Here is an 18229-nt window from a genome sequence, read left to right on the forward strand (position 1 = left end):
TCTTGGCAACTTTTTACCTGCATATGGTATGATTAGCAAATAAGGACTGCCTGCCAGTATTCCTGGAGAGTTCGAAGTGAGCTTGAAGCTTTTGTGTTTGGACACAGATCGTATATAGGTCTTTAGGACGGGTTAAGTTGTCTCCAGGCAACCTGCTGAAATGGATAGAGACAATCAGGAACTCATTACATGGGTGCACTAATAATAGTAATAGGAAATACCTTGCAAACCACATTCCCTTCCCCTACCCTCCCTCCCCCCAGTCTTCATTCACTCAGTTTCTGTTCTCAAAATCTACCAGCAAGATGTTATTCAACCTGCTCTTACTTTTTTATTCAGAATTTATTATCCTGGGTGTCATCTTGTTCTTAAAAGACCAATGATGTTAACCAAAACTCAAGCAATAAAAATGCATTCACTGTTAAACGCAAATGTTATTCTACTAAGATCATATACGCATCCATATTTTTGGATGTTTCCTCAGGAAAGGCACAGTGCTCCTTATTCAACAAAGTAGGGAAATCATAACATTCTCCAATAAGCCTGAAAGCACTGATGTCATATTTCAAAGTGCTTTGCAGAAATTGAACAAACATAACTATTTAATTATGACTGAAAAGCAGGTAGAAGTGGTAGTGGTAGAAGTAAGTACTTTCTCTAAGATGGTAACACTGGAGAGTGAAGTATAATGTATAGTTTAACTGAATTTTCCGATGAGTGGATTTACGTTTACCTTCAATCTTTTTGTTTATTTATTTTGGGTTTTGGTTAAGATTTTTTTTAATATACAGTACTCTTTTTTTTTTTTTAAATGAGATTTAAAAATAGAAAAGATGTTCATGACCTTGGAACATTAAGAAGCAGTTCAAAACCTACTGACTTCAGTAAGTTTTGGACCAGAGCTGTCAATGAAACAATGGAAAAGACTGATGAATAAAGCTCATTCAGAGAGGGGTGAGGAAATTCTGTTTTGACAATGAAAGATATTTTTCATGCCAAGATCTCTTACTTTTTTCCGCATGTATATTTGCAACAAGAAGCAGAATAAAAGACGTTGATACGCATTGCCAAGTATTGTCCATCTATCAAACACCATTGAAATGCAGGAATTCTAACAATGCTTTTACAGATGAAAGACTAGGAATGGTATACTTCAACACAGAAATGTTAATCTGAAGCTGTTTTCGAGATACCAACCTACGGGTCTGATATAGAATCAGACCCACAGGGGAAATAAAGAAGACTTGAAAAATAGATTACAAGTATTACTACTATTCTACAAGAAAAGATAAACAAAGTAATATTTTATAACTGTCTTCATGCCCTGTCTTTGAACAACTACAATACACATACACCCACCACACTGCTACAGCATTACATTGTGTGATGCTTTACTTCTAGGAATAGCAAGCTGGAATATTAGAAACTAGAATTTTCATCATCATCAGAGTTAGTATTTCTCATTAACAATATGTATTCAGAGCAGTAGATAATTTAACAAATCGAAGACCCGGGCAGGAAATGTTAGCACATTTAGCGATACTTGAACCACAAAAGATGAATTGTGTGACTATTTTCTGAGATCGAGACTTACTAAGTCGTAATTTGATAAGCAGTTTGAGGGAAAATAAAATTTTAAAAGACCTGCCTCATAGCTAATTAAAAATAAATTCACTTTTACAAAAGGAGTACAGTAAACTGACACCATGCTTTGATTTTTTCCTGTGAGAGCAGTTCTTGTGTGAATTGTTTGTATTTTTCATTATCTAAATAAAGATGTATAAACAAATTTTTTTGCAAATAAGTTGTAAAGTTTTAACATATGTGTATATTTGTGTTGTTATCAACACATTATATTTCTTCCTAATTTGATATGTCAGTGGCTTATGTGGTTATAAAGCCAAACAAGTTATGACAAATATTTATCATCCCAGAAAGCATAACACTTTCAAGAAGTCTTTGGTGCTTTCCCAGCTTTAAATAGATCTTAAAATAATGAATTATTCTTCTCATTGGTAAATTATTGTATTTGTAAACACGCTGACCAAGAAGCCAATGCATCACAAGCGATGAACATGAAAATGAAATCCTCCTGCCCAAGAAGCTAAATGATTAATATCAATTTATTTCAGTGTTCTATGACAGAATACCATTTTAGGTAGGGCATAGTTCTATACAAAACAAATAAACAAGATAAAAATAAGGAAATAATTTTTCTGTATGTATCACATAATAAAAAAGGCAGAATTAGTTTCTGTTGTCTTCACAGATGTTTGGTAACACTAGAATTTGTCAGAGATACCACTAATTTTAATGGGATCACTGATGGAGAGGAAGACTTCCCGATGTGAATCAAAATCATTCAATATTAATAGAAATCGTGCTTTTGTTCCTGCAAGTACCTTTAAATAAGCAGATCATGGTGAATGCTGTTCAGCTAGTCAGATTCCTTTATCGTTTGTTTGGTGGTTTATTGTTCCCCAGATTTTATATATGAGGTTTGTTTGTTATGAGTACCAGAGAGCCTTGTGCAGACTCAATTGGGGTTGGCCGTATGCACAGAAACGCATGTGTTTACACAAGGGCTGGGCCAGCTTACATTTCGCTAACATTTTGAATCAGGATATGTGAGAACCTTGCTTTTTCATTTTCTACAAAGATATTAAGACAAAGTTTCCTTATTCAGCAACATTGAAATTGAATGTCATGTTATAGTCATGATGTTATTGGACATCAAGTATTCTGGTAAACAGCTGGCATAATCCTGGATTGCACATCTGGTAGGTGTGGATGGAATTCATTAGAGTAAGTCTTCCATAAATAATGTGCCAAAGCTTTGATATAACAAGTGCTTATGCCTGATGGCAGCCATTTACTGTTTGCCAGTTCAAATGTGCTTCCAGTGTTGGAATTCATCCACACTGGCACTTGAAATGTTGAGAATGAGCTCACTACATTTTGGAGGTGAAAGTTGAAGTATGAGAACCATATCCTCAGTTGCTATGAACTGCAACAGCTCCAGGGAAGTGAGCAGAAGCACCCTACTTTGTAGCTGAATTTCTTGGCCTATATACTTCCACTTTCAGCCAGTTTAGTACTATTTAAGGGCAATTAATCATGGGGCATACCATTCTAGAGAAGTGACCTTGAGAAAAATCCCCTTAGAGAAAAGTTCCCTTAGAGAAAAGCCTAAAACAGCAAGAGAGGAAGGACTTATGTGTTATCATAGAACAACAGAAGATAGATCTGGAAAGAACCTTGAGGAATCACCTACGCTATCTTTCAGCTCCAAATGTATTTACCCCATTCCCGATAGATGCGTGACTAATCTCTTCATTAATCATTTAGCATTAACATCATCAGCAGAAAGTAGTATGCATAGGTCCCCTGTGTCCCTTACCCCAGATGCAGGGAAACGTCTGACATTTTTTTCTGTTGATAGGGCATGTAAGCAAATGATTATCATCCTCGCTGTTCGCAGATGCAACGGAAGTGTTCAGCTGAAGTGCTGACAAGAGGTTGGAATATTTAAATGTGACTGACCATGAGGCTAGTGAAGGAGGACCACAGAATAACAATTCAAATATTTTTATTTGTGATTCAGAGGAAAGCCTCATCTAAAAAATGATCAAAAGGAAGCATGATTCCCTCCAGACACTTCATTATAATCTACTCTTACTATTTGTGTTTTTATTTTAAACATGCTGCCTTTTATGTAAAAATTTGTTCTTTTATGTTGCCACATACATAAAAATTGGTTTCCAAGTATTATTAAATCTTATTATATTTGCCCTGGCAATAACAAAAGGCTTATAGAATTCAGTACTTGTGTCTCAGTATGGGCATATTAAAGAAAAAGAAGCTGAACTGAAATGTATAACAAATACAGAAAAGGCACTTCCTTAACATCCCTGGCTAATATTTTCAGAGGCACATGGGTTGTTTAGTTACATAAACCAAGAGATTTGGGTTCGTAGGTGATTTGGTCACTTCCAAAAAATTAATTTCACAGAAAAACCTTGAGAGAACAATTTTGCCCCTCAAATGAAATACCTAAATTAGATTTTTGCTGAATTATAATCAATGATCAAGGCCTTACCCAACTGATTGCTCTTCCTAAATAGATTGCACATTATCTATTTCTCTGCAGAATAATTTCTTTTTATGCCTTTATGCCTTATCGAGCCACAGCTGATCAGAACATCTTTACCTGTGTAACTGAACTGTAAAGCATTAAAATGTCACCCTTCATTACACCTTAAAAATAGATAGAAGTAGCTCAATTTTTTTCCTTGTTGATATTGTATTTTTGTTGTTGCTAATAAGGATTCTGTATACATTTTATTCTTAAGATTTCTTGCTTTCATATCACAGTCTTTATCAGGATGACCTGCGACCAGAACTGACATAAAAAGCACACATTCATTTAGCGAGATGAGAGCATCAAAAAGCAAGTTCATGAACACAGAGCAATTTCTACTCATTGGCAATAATTGCTTATTATTAAAATTGTCAAGAATGATGAATCCAGTGCTCTGAGAATTTTACTGTGACAAAAGAAAGTTAACAGAGGAGCACAGGAAGAAATGTCTGGCCTAGAAAACAGGTGAAAGCCAGAGTTTTGTGGGATAGTAAGTATCTAATAAGAGTTATCTATAACCCAAAGTTGAGAGGAACAGGGCAATGTTTATCTCTTGACTTGTATCATCAATTAACTGTCTTTAAAAGGATTTCTTGTCATAGAGGCAAGCTTCCATGTTATTATCTCTCCTGCTGACTGTATAGGAGAACAATAGAGAGGAGAGAAAAAGGTAAGGTGTTTTTGAATTAGTGGTGATAACTTTTCAGTCTCCCTCCACTTAAAACTCAGGGGAAAAGAAGACATTGTTCTGGTGCTTACAGTAATAGTGGTTTCAATCTCAGAGAGTCAGTGTGGAATTACTGGTTTACATTTGTGCTTGCCATCGTATCACTACTCTAGTTCCTTTTAATTCAATAAATGTACTCATTTACAGTTAGTCATAATTTCCCTCTAATACGTTATTGTCATTTAATACTATACAGTTCAAAAATAAGGAAGATGCTGCAGAACTGCTGTTTAAGATTATTAAAAGTATTCGGCATCAGCCTGAAGATACTGTCTATGATATCAATAGTACAACTTCAATTGACTTCAAACAAACCACAGTTAGGCCAACACTGTAGTGTACTTTAGAAAATCCTGGCCATCAGGCTTTGTCTTCATCTTTTTGAATCCTCTGCACAGTGGCCATGCTTAAAAACACAGCAGAGGTTTAGCAAACCTAATGATGTGACAAGTCAGCTGTAGATCTGACTATGACCTGATGTTGAATGTACATCTACACTAGACAACTTAATGCAATAATGAGGAGAGCAAGCATCCAGCATTTCACAAATTAAAACAAAAAACACAAAAACCCAACAACTTGCACATATTATGACTGTCTCTATTGTTCCAGATAATAATTGTCTGCAGATTGCAGATTAAAAAATATGTGTGAGCAAAGAGATGCTGTATTTTCTGAATTTGTTTTTGGTTTGGGAAAATCAAAACTCAGTTTTGTTCTATTACATCTACTGAAATACAGTGTGTATACATATAAAAAAAAAGAAAAAAAAAAAAAAGAGTTACACCTAGTTCCAGAAGATGCTCGTAATAAAATAAAAAACCAGAATGAGATTTAGAAGCATAGTTTGATCTATCTTTTTTTTCTTAAACACAAATCGGAGAGAATAAGAGATTAATAAAAACTAGGCTGGAGGGAACATTGGATCATCTAGCCTTACTCATTTATTACAGGTCATTAAATTTCACCCTTTACCCCTGTACTGAAGCCAACAGTCCTTGCTTGACTAAAACGTGCCCTGTATTTAGTAAAAGCATAGATTCCAAAAGGTATACTCTCTTGATTTGAAGATGTTGAGAGGCAGAGAATTCATTTCTCTGCTGAGTTATTCCATTCATTAATCATGGCCATTTGTTTTTTAAAAAAATGCCTTATTCCTAATTTTTATTTGTCTGGCTTCTTCTTGCAGACATAAATCTTGTTATGGCTTTCTTTACTAGATTTTAAAGTCCTCAGTACTCTATATTCCCCATCTATGATGATATCTGTAAGTTAAAAAAGCCCTTAAAAAAAAAATTCAGCACATCTCTTGCTGTACATTTCTCCCTGTGAGACATTTTCTCTAGACTGCAAGTAGTTTCTATGGATTTAGCTACCTCATCTTCACTCTTAACCCCCTTTCAAAGTTGTGAATACTGAAATTGCACACAGTTTTCTAATACCAGCCTTACCAATGCTGTATGTAGCTATGTACTCCCAGAAAACTGTATTTTCTATTTCCTTTCTTTTTTTTTTTTATACCAGTTAAAAACCAACACAAAATAAAACAAAACAAACAAAACAAACTACTAAAAAATATTTGTCCATTCACCAGTTTAGTGTCTAGGGATTATACAACATAAAACTCAAACCCCTAAGAAACATTCCTAAGTGGATAGTTGAAAAACATCAAAATAGTCACAAAAGTCCATCTTATTAGTTGCCAGAAATCTGTTTAGAAGCATAAGCCAATTCCTGCAGATTTTATGAGGTAAAGCAAGACCTTTAAGGAGAAGCTAGGTTCACAACTACACGGCTGCTACAGAGGCACTGTTCAGATACCCTGCCCTGAGTTTACATTAACTACGAGAAGAATGCAGAGAGAGAAATCATTCCAGTTAAGCTTCCTGCTCTTCTATAACATGTAGCTTCCTTGTCAGGCAGGTGAGGCCAAAGATAAAAAAAGGCAACATTGCTTTGGCTGGAGTTGAGCATGTATTTTTCTTGGAAAAATTTAAGCAACATCGTCATATTTTAGATGCTTTTCATGTATGTAAAATGTGAGAATAGGGTGGATAACCCAACAGCGTTCATCACTGAAGGTGTTAGGTCAAAACATTGGCATTTCTTCCTAGGTTAGAGGAAACATTTTCCTTTAAAGCTCTGACAGAGATGCCAAAACGCACCTGAAAGGACAATTTCAGGGAATTAGCAGTAGGCTTTATTTTTTAAAATTATTAATTTCTTCTTGGCCCCAGTATTGCTTCAACTAAGGTAGATAGCTGCACCTCTGTAGCGAATAGTTTGGGTTTCTACCAGCCTTGTCCAGATTTTATCAGATAAGAAAGACAGAAGCTCTTTGTCTTGTTTAAAAATTCTATGACTGAGTTCACTTAATTAAATGGAGGAAAAAAAAGCAACCCCTCAACCTCTTTCCTTCTCAAGTCCTGTTACAAGTCACATCTCTATAGTGAGGCACTAATGACATCATTTGTAGCCATGAGCCTGCTGCAATAAACCAGACACATAATTTCAGTGTGGCAAAGTGTAGCATCTCTCTTATTAACATCGGCTCTGTTTCTTGTTTCATCACAGGAAAAAAATCTCCCTTGTCAAAGAACTGCTGTAAGACTTGCAAATAACTGACTTCAAACTGAGAGAAGCTTAGCACAGCTATTAGTGGAAGGCTCCCTTTTGACTCACTTGGTAAACCTGCTTTCTATACACCCCCAGGGTTCTGGTTCGAGGACTGGCTGAGTGCACACACAGCAAGTTCAGTTACCAGATTTAATCTGTCAGATGCAAACAGCTGTCATATCCATCTGTAGGACATGCTGAAAGGGTGGAGAGATCAAAACCTGAGATTCCCTGTGAGCTTCCAGGATTAACAGTCCCTGAAGTACCAGAGATCTAAATGAACAAATCTAAGTGAGCACAGGATGAATCCAGGTAATTTGGCAGGTCTGAGACAGGCGTATGGCAGGAAACATTGCAGAGCAAGAAAAACATTTATGCTTTTCTTTCAAAAGTGATTGTGAAAAATGTTCATTTTTCCTGTTGTGCTTTCTGCTCACCTTTAGCAACTGGCCAGGCAGTTGTCTCAGTGTCGCTACTGTTGTGCTGTGCCGTCTGTAGGAATGCTCCTTGGCAGCATTCCTTTGACCATCTCTGACATTTTTGTCATAAAGAATAGCCAGTCCCTCCCTTCTGTTGCTAAGCTAATTCATTCTCAAGACTGAGATTTATCCTCTGCCTCATTTCCCTCATATCTGACTGCTGAGCTTTCAGCCTATCTTGTCAATATCTTGACTGCACGACTGAGTTGCTACCTTACAATTTTTACTGTGGGGAAGAATGTATCCATTGACATTCGTTCAGAATTTGCATTCAGATGAATAAATGTTTGTTTAATTTTCATTACTTCAGATATGGCTGATTCAGTGCAGAATGTTTAAAAAGGTGAGTCATGGAGCACATTTTTTTAATTTATTTTAAGTTGTTAAAGACCTCAAGCCTGCAATGGAGTAATAATATGCATATAGAGAGAGCTCCTAATAACTAAAGAGACAATCCTAGTGAAATTTATGTTTGGAGAGAAGGATCAACACAATGTGTTTGATTAGCTGAGTTGCAGTTTCTATATAGCTACTGAAGACGCTTCAAATACAGTCAATGCAAAAAGGGGAAAAAATTGCATGTAGCTTGTCTTGTTTGAGATAATTACCATATAAAGTCATGCAAAGGAAAAGGAAACAGGAAGAATTTACTTCATATTTGAAAACAAACTACTTTAAAGAGGCAACAGAGATCACATTTTGAAAACTCACCCTTCTTTAATAGGCACATCTAAGACACTAGACATCACCCTATGAATACCACCCTTATCATATCAGTATTTGCAAATGCATGAAACACACTTGAATTTAACTGCAGGCCAGCAAGTAAAAAAAAAAAAAAAGCCTCCAAGTAAGGTCAAATGCTTCAACTGAGAAACTTCTAATAAAACAAAGCCATAATGTTTTAGTCTTCAAGTATGCTCTGTTAGTTATTTGCAATCGTAATCAGTCTTTCTTTTAAAAAACTTTTGAAAGTTTTGAACAATGACACAAAATTAGGGTTGTGATGAGCAGTTCCCCAGAGTTTTGTTCCAGAAGTCCTTCAAAACTTGCAATCTAATTAAAGCTCCTAAGGAAGCAACATTCTTCTGTGGACAGTAATTGGAATATCAGTCACAAAAAGCAAGGGTAATATGTTATAAGCATAATCAGGTTAGCTTTAAACAGGGTAATGTAGGCACCTCTAATAGTTTAACCACAGCAATAACAAAGCTATTTTGAGCTTACAGCCATGATTTATTGGCAGTTTTGAAGCCCACACTCATCTATGTGTTCTTGTGGCTTCTAATGCTTTAACCAGTTTTAAACTAGTCAGTGAATATGGACTTGATCCTACTGTGGCCAACACTTCAGACTTAGTGTTGAATTGCTCTCTTAGGTCTACCATTCAGAATTGAGAAATAATTGCTTTTCTCCGTGCCATTTTCCAGTTTTGCCATTTGTAGACTAGGAACAAGCAGATCCCTTGTAAAATTGCTTTAAAGGCTACGGATATAAACTGACAGAATATTCTCAGAACGTTTGAGGGGAAAATAAGATTTTCTAGCATGAGGAGCAAACACAATTGGGTGTGGGCTATGTTCTGTGCATAAATTTCAAGCAGTCACTGGTTAGTATCCTATCTATTCTGCCTTCTTGCTTTAATAGGCCTTGTTGAGAATAATGTAAAATGCTCTGTAAGCATTCAAGGCACTTCAGCCAGTTTAATTTCTCCAGTGTATAGCAGGCTCCTGATGCATAAAGCAATCCCATCTAAGCCAAAAGATATTAACTGTGATTATGAAAAACCTGTATGACTAAAATGAGTTCTGAATCAGTCCTGTAAAACCACATGTTAACAAAACATTAGGTCATACCTACCCTGTGCTTTGTGTACGTATATGTTACAGATTTGAAAAGGAGTCGCAAAAGGCAAATACAGCACTTGTCAAGCAAGAATCTTGCTCATTTTCATTGGCTTGATATCCAAGATTTCCTCCTCTTCTCTCATCTACCCTCAACCAACATAAACAAAAGGACAGACTAATATTTATGTTCCTCAGCCGCTCAAACAGACCAAACAAAACCCCCCAACCACCCCTGTGCAGACATTTTATAGAGCACAGCAGATGTCCAAAACAGCTGACAAGACAGGAAAATGTTAACACTAACACCGTAACAACAAGTCGAGCAGAATTTTGCTGGTCGCGGGCTGCTCAGCAAGCAAGTTCAGGGAGTTAACAGCAAAACTGCTGCATATATTTAAACTTTGCGCTGCAGGTCATGTAAACATTCCTTTCATGGAAACTGTGCTGGGAATGTAGAAACTCTCTGACCCTGCTGTGTCTTGCCTATAAGGTTTATCATAATACTGTGACATAACTACATATTGTATCTGTCAAAAAGATGGCATCTTACTGTTTAAGAAAACCAAGCTCGTGTTTATCAGTGGAATCTGGAGAAAAGCAACAAAGCAGCCCTGTGCCATTGGAAACATTTCCATTGATCTCAACATTTTTTAAAAACAAATTGTTATTTGAAAGTGAATCTAAACTATAAGACTGGAACAGGGTTTTTTCTAACAGTAATAAAAGCAGGTATGGAATTGAATAGGGATACATGGTCTTGAGGAGTTCAAATCTCAATTAAACTTCTCAGGTGGAGTACCAGTGCTTCCACAGATAATCAGGAAAAGAAATGGTAACGTTTCATTGTATGTATCATTTCTTTGCCTTTTTCTTATTTTTCAGAGGCAGGGAAGTTGGAGATTATACTACAGCATTATAGTCGTTTCGCTGCAGTCCTGAAGCAATATGTCATTGCCAGACACTTTATCTGTCACTTGCACTCTTGCCCGTAGACAGCAGTAGCCTTCTGGGAGATTTCATGGTGACTTTTTTTTTTTTTGCCAGGCTGCAGCAGGTGTGAAGTCACCACAACTCTATTAGCTCCACTGTGGCAATGAAAGCACATTATTATAATAGAATTGGATGTCTACTCATTACTAGGGAAGCGACTTGCTCCAGGACTTGCCCTTTTTCTATGTAAGGCCACACTTTCCTGCCAGCTCTTTTTCAGAGTAGGGCTCAAAAATGAAGACATCAAACACTCAGCTGGAATCCAACTGCATTCCATCCTGCCATCCTCACAGACTGGACCTGAAAAGCCCGTCTTCTCTTATTTCAGTCTTGACAAAAGCAGGACAATGGGTGGCTATTGGTAAAGTCTTTTTTTTGCAGTTAAGAGCCATAAGCATTATCCCAGGAATCTCCATTCACATGATGATAATGCACAGTCACTCTCTCCTTGTTTAGACTACAGCTCAGCCTATCTCAGACCACCTCTTATTTTCTTTCTTGCTTTTTAATCCTTGGCTTTACCTACTGAGCTATCTAACAACTGAACAAACTAAATAGGAAAATAATTGTGGTAAGTCTAAGTGCATCGAAGCCTTAGACAAAGATGCCTTGCCTTTTCCCCCTCAGCTCCTAAGCTATATTGGTGGGAAGGAACTTCCAAACAGACATGTTTAAGACTGCTGAATGAGCTTCTGGAGCCTAGAAGGGGTCAATGTATTCTGTGGAGAATCATCTGTCCTTCAAGGGTAAATGGAGTCGATCACAAATCTTCTTAGCACTCAGCTTCTTAATGGGCTTTTTGCTCACTAGTCTGCATTTACACATGAGGTTATTACTATAAAAAAAGAAACCCTTTTGTGTTGTTTAAGAATTTCAGCTCCTAATTATTTTTTTGTTTGTTTGTTTTGTTTTTTTTTAATAAGGGTGAAGAATATGTTAGGAGGTTCAGAAGCAAACTTTTCTCTTGCTGAGGCTCTGTCTAAAAGGATGACAGAAGGTATGGTTATGTCTAAAGAAAGATTGCCTGAAGAAAAGCTTTCTTCTTTAGCAAAGATTTAAACTACCTGGAGTGTACATGAAAGAGAATGCTTTTTTAGATAAATCTTTGCATCTTTAAATTAAACAAATATCTGAGCTAGTAATATTTTCCTTTACTGATCATTCTGCCTCTATCCTGTCACTAGTAACAGCAATAAACAAGTACTGAAAGGCTTGAAGTTTCATTTCCTCTAGCAGTTTGGATCATATTCCAGGGAACAAACACTGCAGAGATTTCTTTTCTCCCTCTACTCCATTTCCTATGTTTCTATGCCTTATACCACTGTTTTAACAGGCTTCTGTTTACCTGTCACCTGGATTTGACTAATTCCCATCCTCTTATTCACGCCTGAAATGATCCTATGATCTACCAACTTTCCAAAGGCATCCACAGGGTTCAGTAGTTGTTGAAACAATTAACTTTTTGAAACATTGCCCAGCTTGACACTGTCTCCCATAACTACCTCATAGGTAAGCTTAGGGAATGTGGGTTGGAGGAGTGGATAGCGAGGTGGATTGAGAACTGGCTGAACGGCAGAGCTCAGAGGGTTGTGATCAGTGGCCAGAGTCCAGTTGGAGGCCTGTAACTAGTGGTGTTCCCCAGGTGTCAGTACTGGGTCCAGTCTTGTTCAATATATTCATTGATGACCCGGATGCGGGGACAGAGTGTACCCTCATCAGGTTTGATGCTACAAATCTGGGAGGAGCGACTGACACACCAGAAGGCTGTGCTGCCATACAGTGAGAACTGGACGGGCTGGAGAGTTGGGCGGAAGGAACCTAACGAAATTCAACAAAGGCAAGTGTAGGGTCCTGCACCTAGGGAGGAACAACCCCATGCACCAATACCGGTTAGGGCCTGACCTGCTGGAAAGCAGCTCTGCAGAGAGGGACCTGGGAGTCCTGTTGGACAACAAGTTGATAAAGAGGCAGCAATGTGGCCTTGTGGCCAAGAAGGCCAATGGTCTCCTGAGGTGCATTAAAAAGAGCATGGTCAGCAAGTCAAGGGAGGTCATCCTCCCCCTCTACTCTGCCTTGGTGAGGCCACATCTGGAGTACTGTGTCCAGATCTGGTCTCCCCAGTTCAAGAAGGACAGGGAACTACTGGAGAGAGTCCAGGAGAGGGCTACAAATCTGGTCAAGGGACTGGAGCACCTCTCTTATGAGGAAAGGCTGAGAGACCTGGGTGTGTTTAGCCTGGAGAAGAGAAGACTGAGAGGGGATCTCATCGATGCTTATAAATATCTAAAGGGCGGGTGGCAGGAGGATGGGGCCAGACTCTTTTCAGTGGTGCCTGGTGACAGAACAACAGGTAATGGGCACAAACAGGAACACAGGAAATTCTGTCTCAACATGAGGAAAAACTTTTTTAACTTCGAGGGTGCCAGAGCACTGGAACAGGCTGCCCAGAGAGGTTGTGGTGTCTCCTTCTCTGGAGATATTCATAGCCTGCCTGGATGCATTCCTGTCCAGCCTGGTCTAGGTGAACCTGCTTTAGCAGATGATCTCTGAAGGTCCCTTCCAAATCCTACCATTCTGTGATTCTGTGATTCTCTGATTCTAAATCCACCAATCTGCCAGTCTCATTGAGGCATTTATTCTTATACATCCACCTTAAAGCAACAAATATGGAGAAAAGGCTGGAAGGGGTGTCCTATGAGGAGTGGTTTTGGTCTTATCTGGTTTGGAGAAAAGGAGACTGAGGGCCAACTTCATAGCTCTCTACAGATTCCTCAGGAGAAGTGGAGAGACAGATGCTGAGCTCTTTCACCTGGTATCCAGTGATAGGACATGTAGGAATGGTTCAAAACTGCACTTGGGGAGGTTTAGGCTAGACATTAGGAAGCATTTCTTTACTGACAGGGTGGTCAGACACTGGAACAGGCTTCCTTGACAGGTGGTCAAAGCCCCATGCCTGTCAGCGTTTTAGAAGCATTTGGACAACACCCTTACTATGCTTTAACTTTTGGTCAGCCCTGAATTGGTCAGGCAGTTGGACTAGATGATCATCATAGATCCCTTCCAACTAAAATAGTCTTCTCTTCTCTTCTCTTCTCTTCTCTTCTCTTCTCTTCTCTTCTCTTCTCTTCTCTTCTCTTCTCTTCTCTTCTCTTCTCTTCTCTTCTCTTCTCTTCTCTTCTCTTCTCTTCTCTTCTCTTCTCTTCTCTTCTCTTCTCTTCTCTTCTCTTCTCTTCCCTTTTACATCTGCCTGTATACAAATACATTTACCAGATACACTTGGTTTAGATCACTGTTCAGTAGATAAATCATTACGGCTGTTGCATCCAACTGAGACAGTTACACAGACTAAGTACAACAACTGAGAAACTTCTATAAGTGCATTAAGTTAGAAATCACCTTTGTTTCACCATCTGCCTCTCAAGAACAAAACTATGTGGGGATATTTTTCCCATTTAAGTATATTATCACTATGCATATTTATGTTAAGAAGGAGAAGGCTGAAAAAGTGAGTTTTCTTTCCCATGGGAAATGGTTCTAGCAAACTCCTTTTGAAGAATAATTACAGTAATTAACTTGATCAGCTTTGTTCAAGTTTTATCTCTCTAGGAGAGCAGAGTTTTCTTTTTGGAGATTTTTGTCTGGACATGAGGATTAGAGTTGTCAGCAGTGATGTGTCTCTTGAAGAACAGCTATCCTGGATACAGACCATTTAGTGTTTTAAAGGTATGAATTGAGGGCAAAATCCAAAACAAGATTTAGATCTCTAAGTCTGTAAAACCACCACTTATCCTGTTCAGGGAGCATATTTTTACCTCACAAATTGCTTAGGCACTTAAGATTCTGCTACAAATCAGGCCCTGAAGCATTTGCCTCTTATCGGATGTGAGTATCTAGGTGCTCACCAGCTGCTTAAGCCGTCTGAGATCTACAGCTCTTCAGCCTTGTGCCCAGCACACTCCTCGGGTGACCTGGACTAATGCACTCCAGCAGTACAAAATACAGCAGCCATGGTCAAATTCACCAAAAAGAGAAGTCCGGTGAAGGAAGTCTGACTTCAGTGTAGGAGCTTCGTGTATCTATCCGGCATGCTCCTCTGGGAAGGATGACTAGGGCAGTTCCCTTCTTGGCACATGGGGTCACAAATTCTCAACTTTCACTTTCAAAACAGCACAAAACCGACATTAAAAATAGTTACCGATATCCAATTTTATAGACATTCCAAGGCCAGCTGGTGTTTGACAGCTGTTTCACTTAAAGTATAACCTAGTCCAGATGTGCTCCCCATCAGGGCCTTCTGGACGCTGGGGTGTCCAAGGGATACCAGCCATGGCCTGTCCCACTAGCCCAGCCGGGAGCAGGGCAGCTGGGGGCACCAGAGCAGCCACAGCCATGGTCACTGGGCACCTCCCTGGTTGGGGAAGGGCATGGGCCAAGGCCCAGCTGGCATGGGGGCCTCCAGATGGGCCCAGCTTGACAGGGCCTGTGTCCAGGCAGGGCAGGGTTGTGGGTAGCTGGAGATGGGCCCTGCTGTGGCATGGCTGGGGCAGGGGCTGATGGCTCTGGAGAGCTGAAATGGGGTCCTCGGCCATGGGCAGAGTGAGGGAAGCCCTTGGGAGGGGCTGGGCAGGGCCCACTACTGCCCTTGTCTTGCAATATCTGCGCCACAGTGCATTCACAGGTCAGGCACCACTTTTTTAGGTTCAGGCTCCTTTGGTGAAGGAGCATTTCTGACAAAACTGAGAGGTTTCCTGTCTCTGAAGTGAAAGTCCTGATTATGAGGATGTAGAGCTATCCTCGCTGCTCCTGTGACCTTCTCTTCCTTGGCTCCCAAGCTTTAGCAGGCAGTGCATGCAGTATGGTGAGCCAGGTAGAGTATGCTAACTCATCCTTCTGCAGCTGGTCGTACATCCTTGGGACAAATAGCATGTAATATTTCAACTCCCTGCTCTCACAGCAGGTTTTCTCTATACTCACCTATCAGGCAGTAGTTGTCACTCAGCCACTCCCTTCTTTTCTCGTACTATTTTTCCACAGAAAGTAAGTGTTGCTCAGTTCTGCTCAGTAGCATGATTTAAGTCCTTACTCTGAGAAGAGATCTCCATTTTCAGAAGGGATTTTCAGTTTCCCACGGACGTCTTACTGAGGGCTCCATCTACAGAACAGTCCAGCAAAGGCAGAATTATAGACATGGCTTTGTTGTCTCACCTGGTCATTTCTCTGCTTGACGTATCAGCTGTACGTTTCATTCCTAGGTACCCAGCAACAATCCTACAATATATAGGCAGCCTGAGAGCCTAACTTGGTGTTAAGAGTTTGAGACATTTAACTGCTAGGTGTCATGACTCTCAGCACTGTCCAGTTATCTTTTTAATCTGTCAATGCTCAGACCTGACAACAGACGGGGTATGTTTTCCTGTTTGTGTTCCTGTTCTTCCATTTTTTATTATAATCATATGCTTACTATCGACAAAAATTAACAAGAGGAAACACATGATGGTACTTGCTTAGAATAGGCAAATTAGATTTATATTCCAAATTAGTCTGGAATAATTAAAATACTCTCAAATTTAAAAAAAAATAGAAAGAAAAAGAATTTCTCAGATATCACTGTGGAATATCAATAGACTGAGTATGTCATTAGGAACAATAAAAAATAGAGAAGGAAAACATAATTGAATATACAGCACTCAGAACTGTTGTTCTAGCTTCTATTCTAAGTGTCCATGAAATGGTTTGTCATCTTAATGTCCTAAATCTCCAGACGCTGTGGTTTATGTCACTAAACCAAATGTTCATCAGATTAACATTTTTACAGCAGTTTTAGTGCTCCCTTTAGAAAGCAAAAGCAAAACAAACCTCTGTAGCCCTGGTTGAATATTGCAAAACATTTTTCATTCATGTTTGAATATCTGCAATTGCTTCCTTTCATTTGGTACCTTTTATTCTTTGCAATACGTTAGCCATGGTAATTAATAGACTCTTTAGGTGATCTGATTTTATCAGATTTATATCAAACAGTCAGAAACATGACATGTAAGCAATGTAGTCAGCAAAACTGTAAGATATCAAATATTTCCAATTGAGTTAATTTGTTCTTGTTCAAGCTGATGAATTTTTAAAAAGTCAATAATCTGTAAAATAAGTTTTAAAATGTGAGAGAGAAAACATATGAGAAAATCTTGATAAGTTTTTCATTACCTTCTATCTTTTCTCTTTCTTCAGATATACAAAAGATGAGAATTCTTCGAGAGATTTGAAACAGAAAATCAAGTTTGAATTAACTACAACTGATATTAGACTTACGTGAATAACGGAAATTATCAATGAAATATTTTAATTTATTAAATTTACCTTCAGAAATATCTGACAAGAAAAGTTATGAAGGATCTATAACTATGAATAACTTCAGAAAGGATGTGTTATGCTTACTAAAGGGCACTCACAATTCTACTGTCTCTCAGCAGAGTCACAAGGAAATTAACCTAAAATGTTAATCCATAAAGATATGCCAGAGACATTGTGAGAAAAGACACTGTTCCATTCCACTTCAGTTCCTTGGTCTGGAATGACTTGGGATTTATTTCACCTGGATGGCATGAACTATGTATGTAGAGAAGGGTTAAAAACCCACTACTTTTTACAACATCCCTGAACAGTAGAGAGGTATATTGCTTCAACTAAAAATATTCTTCCTCCTTCAACACAATCCAGAAATGGTGGAATGCTTTATAGTATTGTATCCCCTTCATAGAGAAGGCAATCATCCATTTCAGCAATGTATATTCAAACTGTAGCAGCAGCTGGAATTAAAAACCTGGATGTTACAGTAGTCTCTTGTACAGTATTTCCATAAAACTGAATATTCAGGAATGTTCCTGTCCTTCTCTTCCTTACTGAAAAAAAGTGTATTTTTTCATCCTTACTGTTATTCATTCATCTACTTTCTTTACCAGTTATTAGTTTTTCCTTCCTTTTTTTTTTTTTTTTTTTTTTTTGTGGTATAAGATCTTTGATTATATTCTCTGGGTTTGGGGAACAAGAGGCATTTACAAAAGTCATATTAATATTTAGTGTTCTAAAAGGACATAAATATTGAAAACATGGAAAGCAAAATGTCAAAGCAATGAAGTGGTAAAAGTGTTTTAATTTTTCAAATAAAAGACATGGTGCTGTTTTCTAATATAGCCTATTACTTTGGATACCACTACATCAAAAAATAAGGTAATTTTTATTTTAGTGAAATTGTGTGAGCATTACAAAATTTTGACATTAACATCTTCTTAACTTTTAATACTTCTAATGATCTTTTCACTTCACCTGAATAATGACTGACATCTGGATCTCAAAGCCATCAAGCATAATAATCTAGTAAATGTATCAGGCAAGAAACTGAAAGCTTCATTAAAGAACCTGCTTAATTAACCTACAT

At 38.3% G+C, this 18229-nt stretch overlaps 1 protein-coding gene across 2 annotated transcripts in view; it reads left to right on the plus strand.

The window, feature by feature from the left end:
• The window catches only part of EPHA7 (EPH receptor A7), a 217069-nt gene extending 199325 nt beyond the window's left edge, over positions 1–17744 (plus strand). The window contains exons 16-17 of one of the 2 annotated variants that reach the window (XM_063329954.1): positions 11724–11797; positions 17023–17158. In XM_063329954.1, coding sequence (XP_063186024.1) covers positions 11724–11797; positions 17023–17057 — 109 coding nt within the window. In that variant the 3' untranslated portion in view covers positions 17058–17158. Of the gene's footprint in view, positions 1–11723; positions 11798–17022 lie in introns of both variants that reach the window. The other variant, XM_063329951.1, reaches the window with a different exon arrangement.
• The last annotated feature ends 485 nt before the right edge of the window (positions 17745–18229 follow it).

Source organism: Chroicocephalus ridibundus, chromosome 3, assembly GCF_963924245.1.
Source record: "Chroicocephalus ridibundus chromosome 3, bChrRid1.1, whole genome shotgun sequence".
Lineage (NCBI taxonomy): Eukaryota > Metazoa > Chordata > Aves > Charadriiformes > Laridae > Chroicocephalus > Chroicocephalus ridibundus.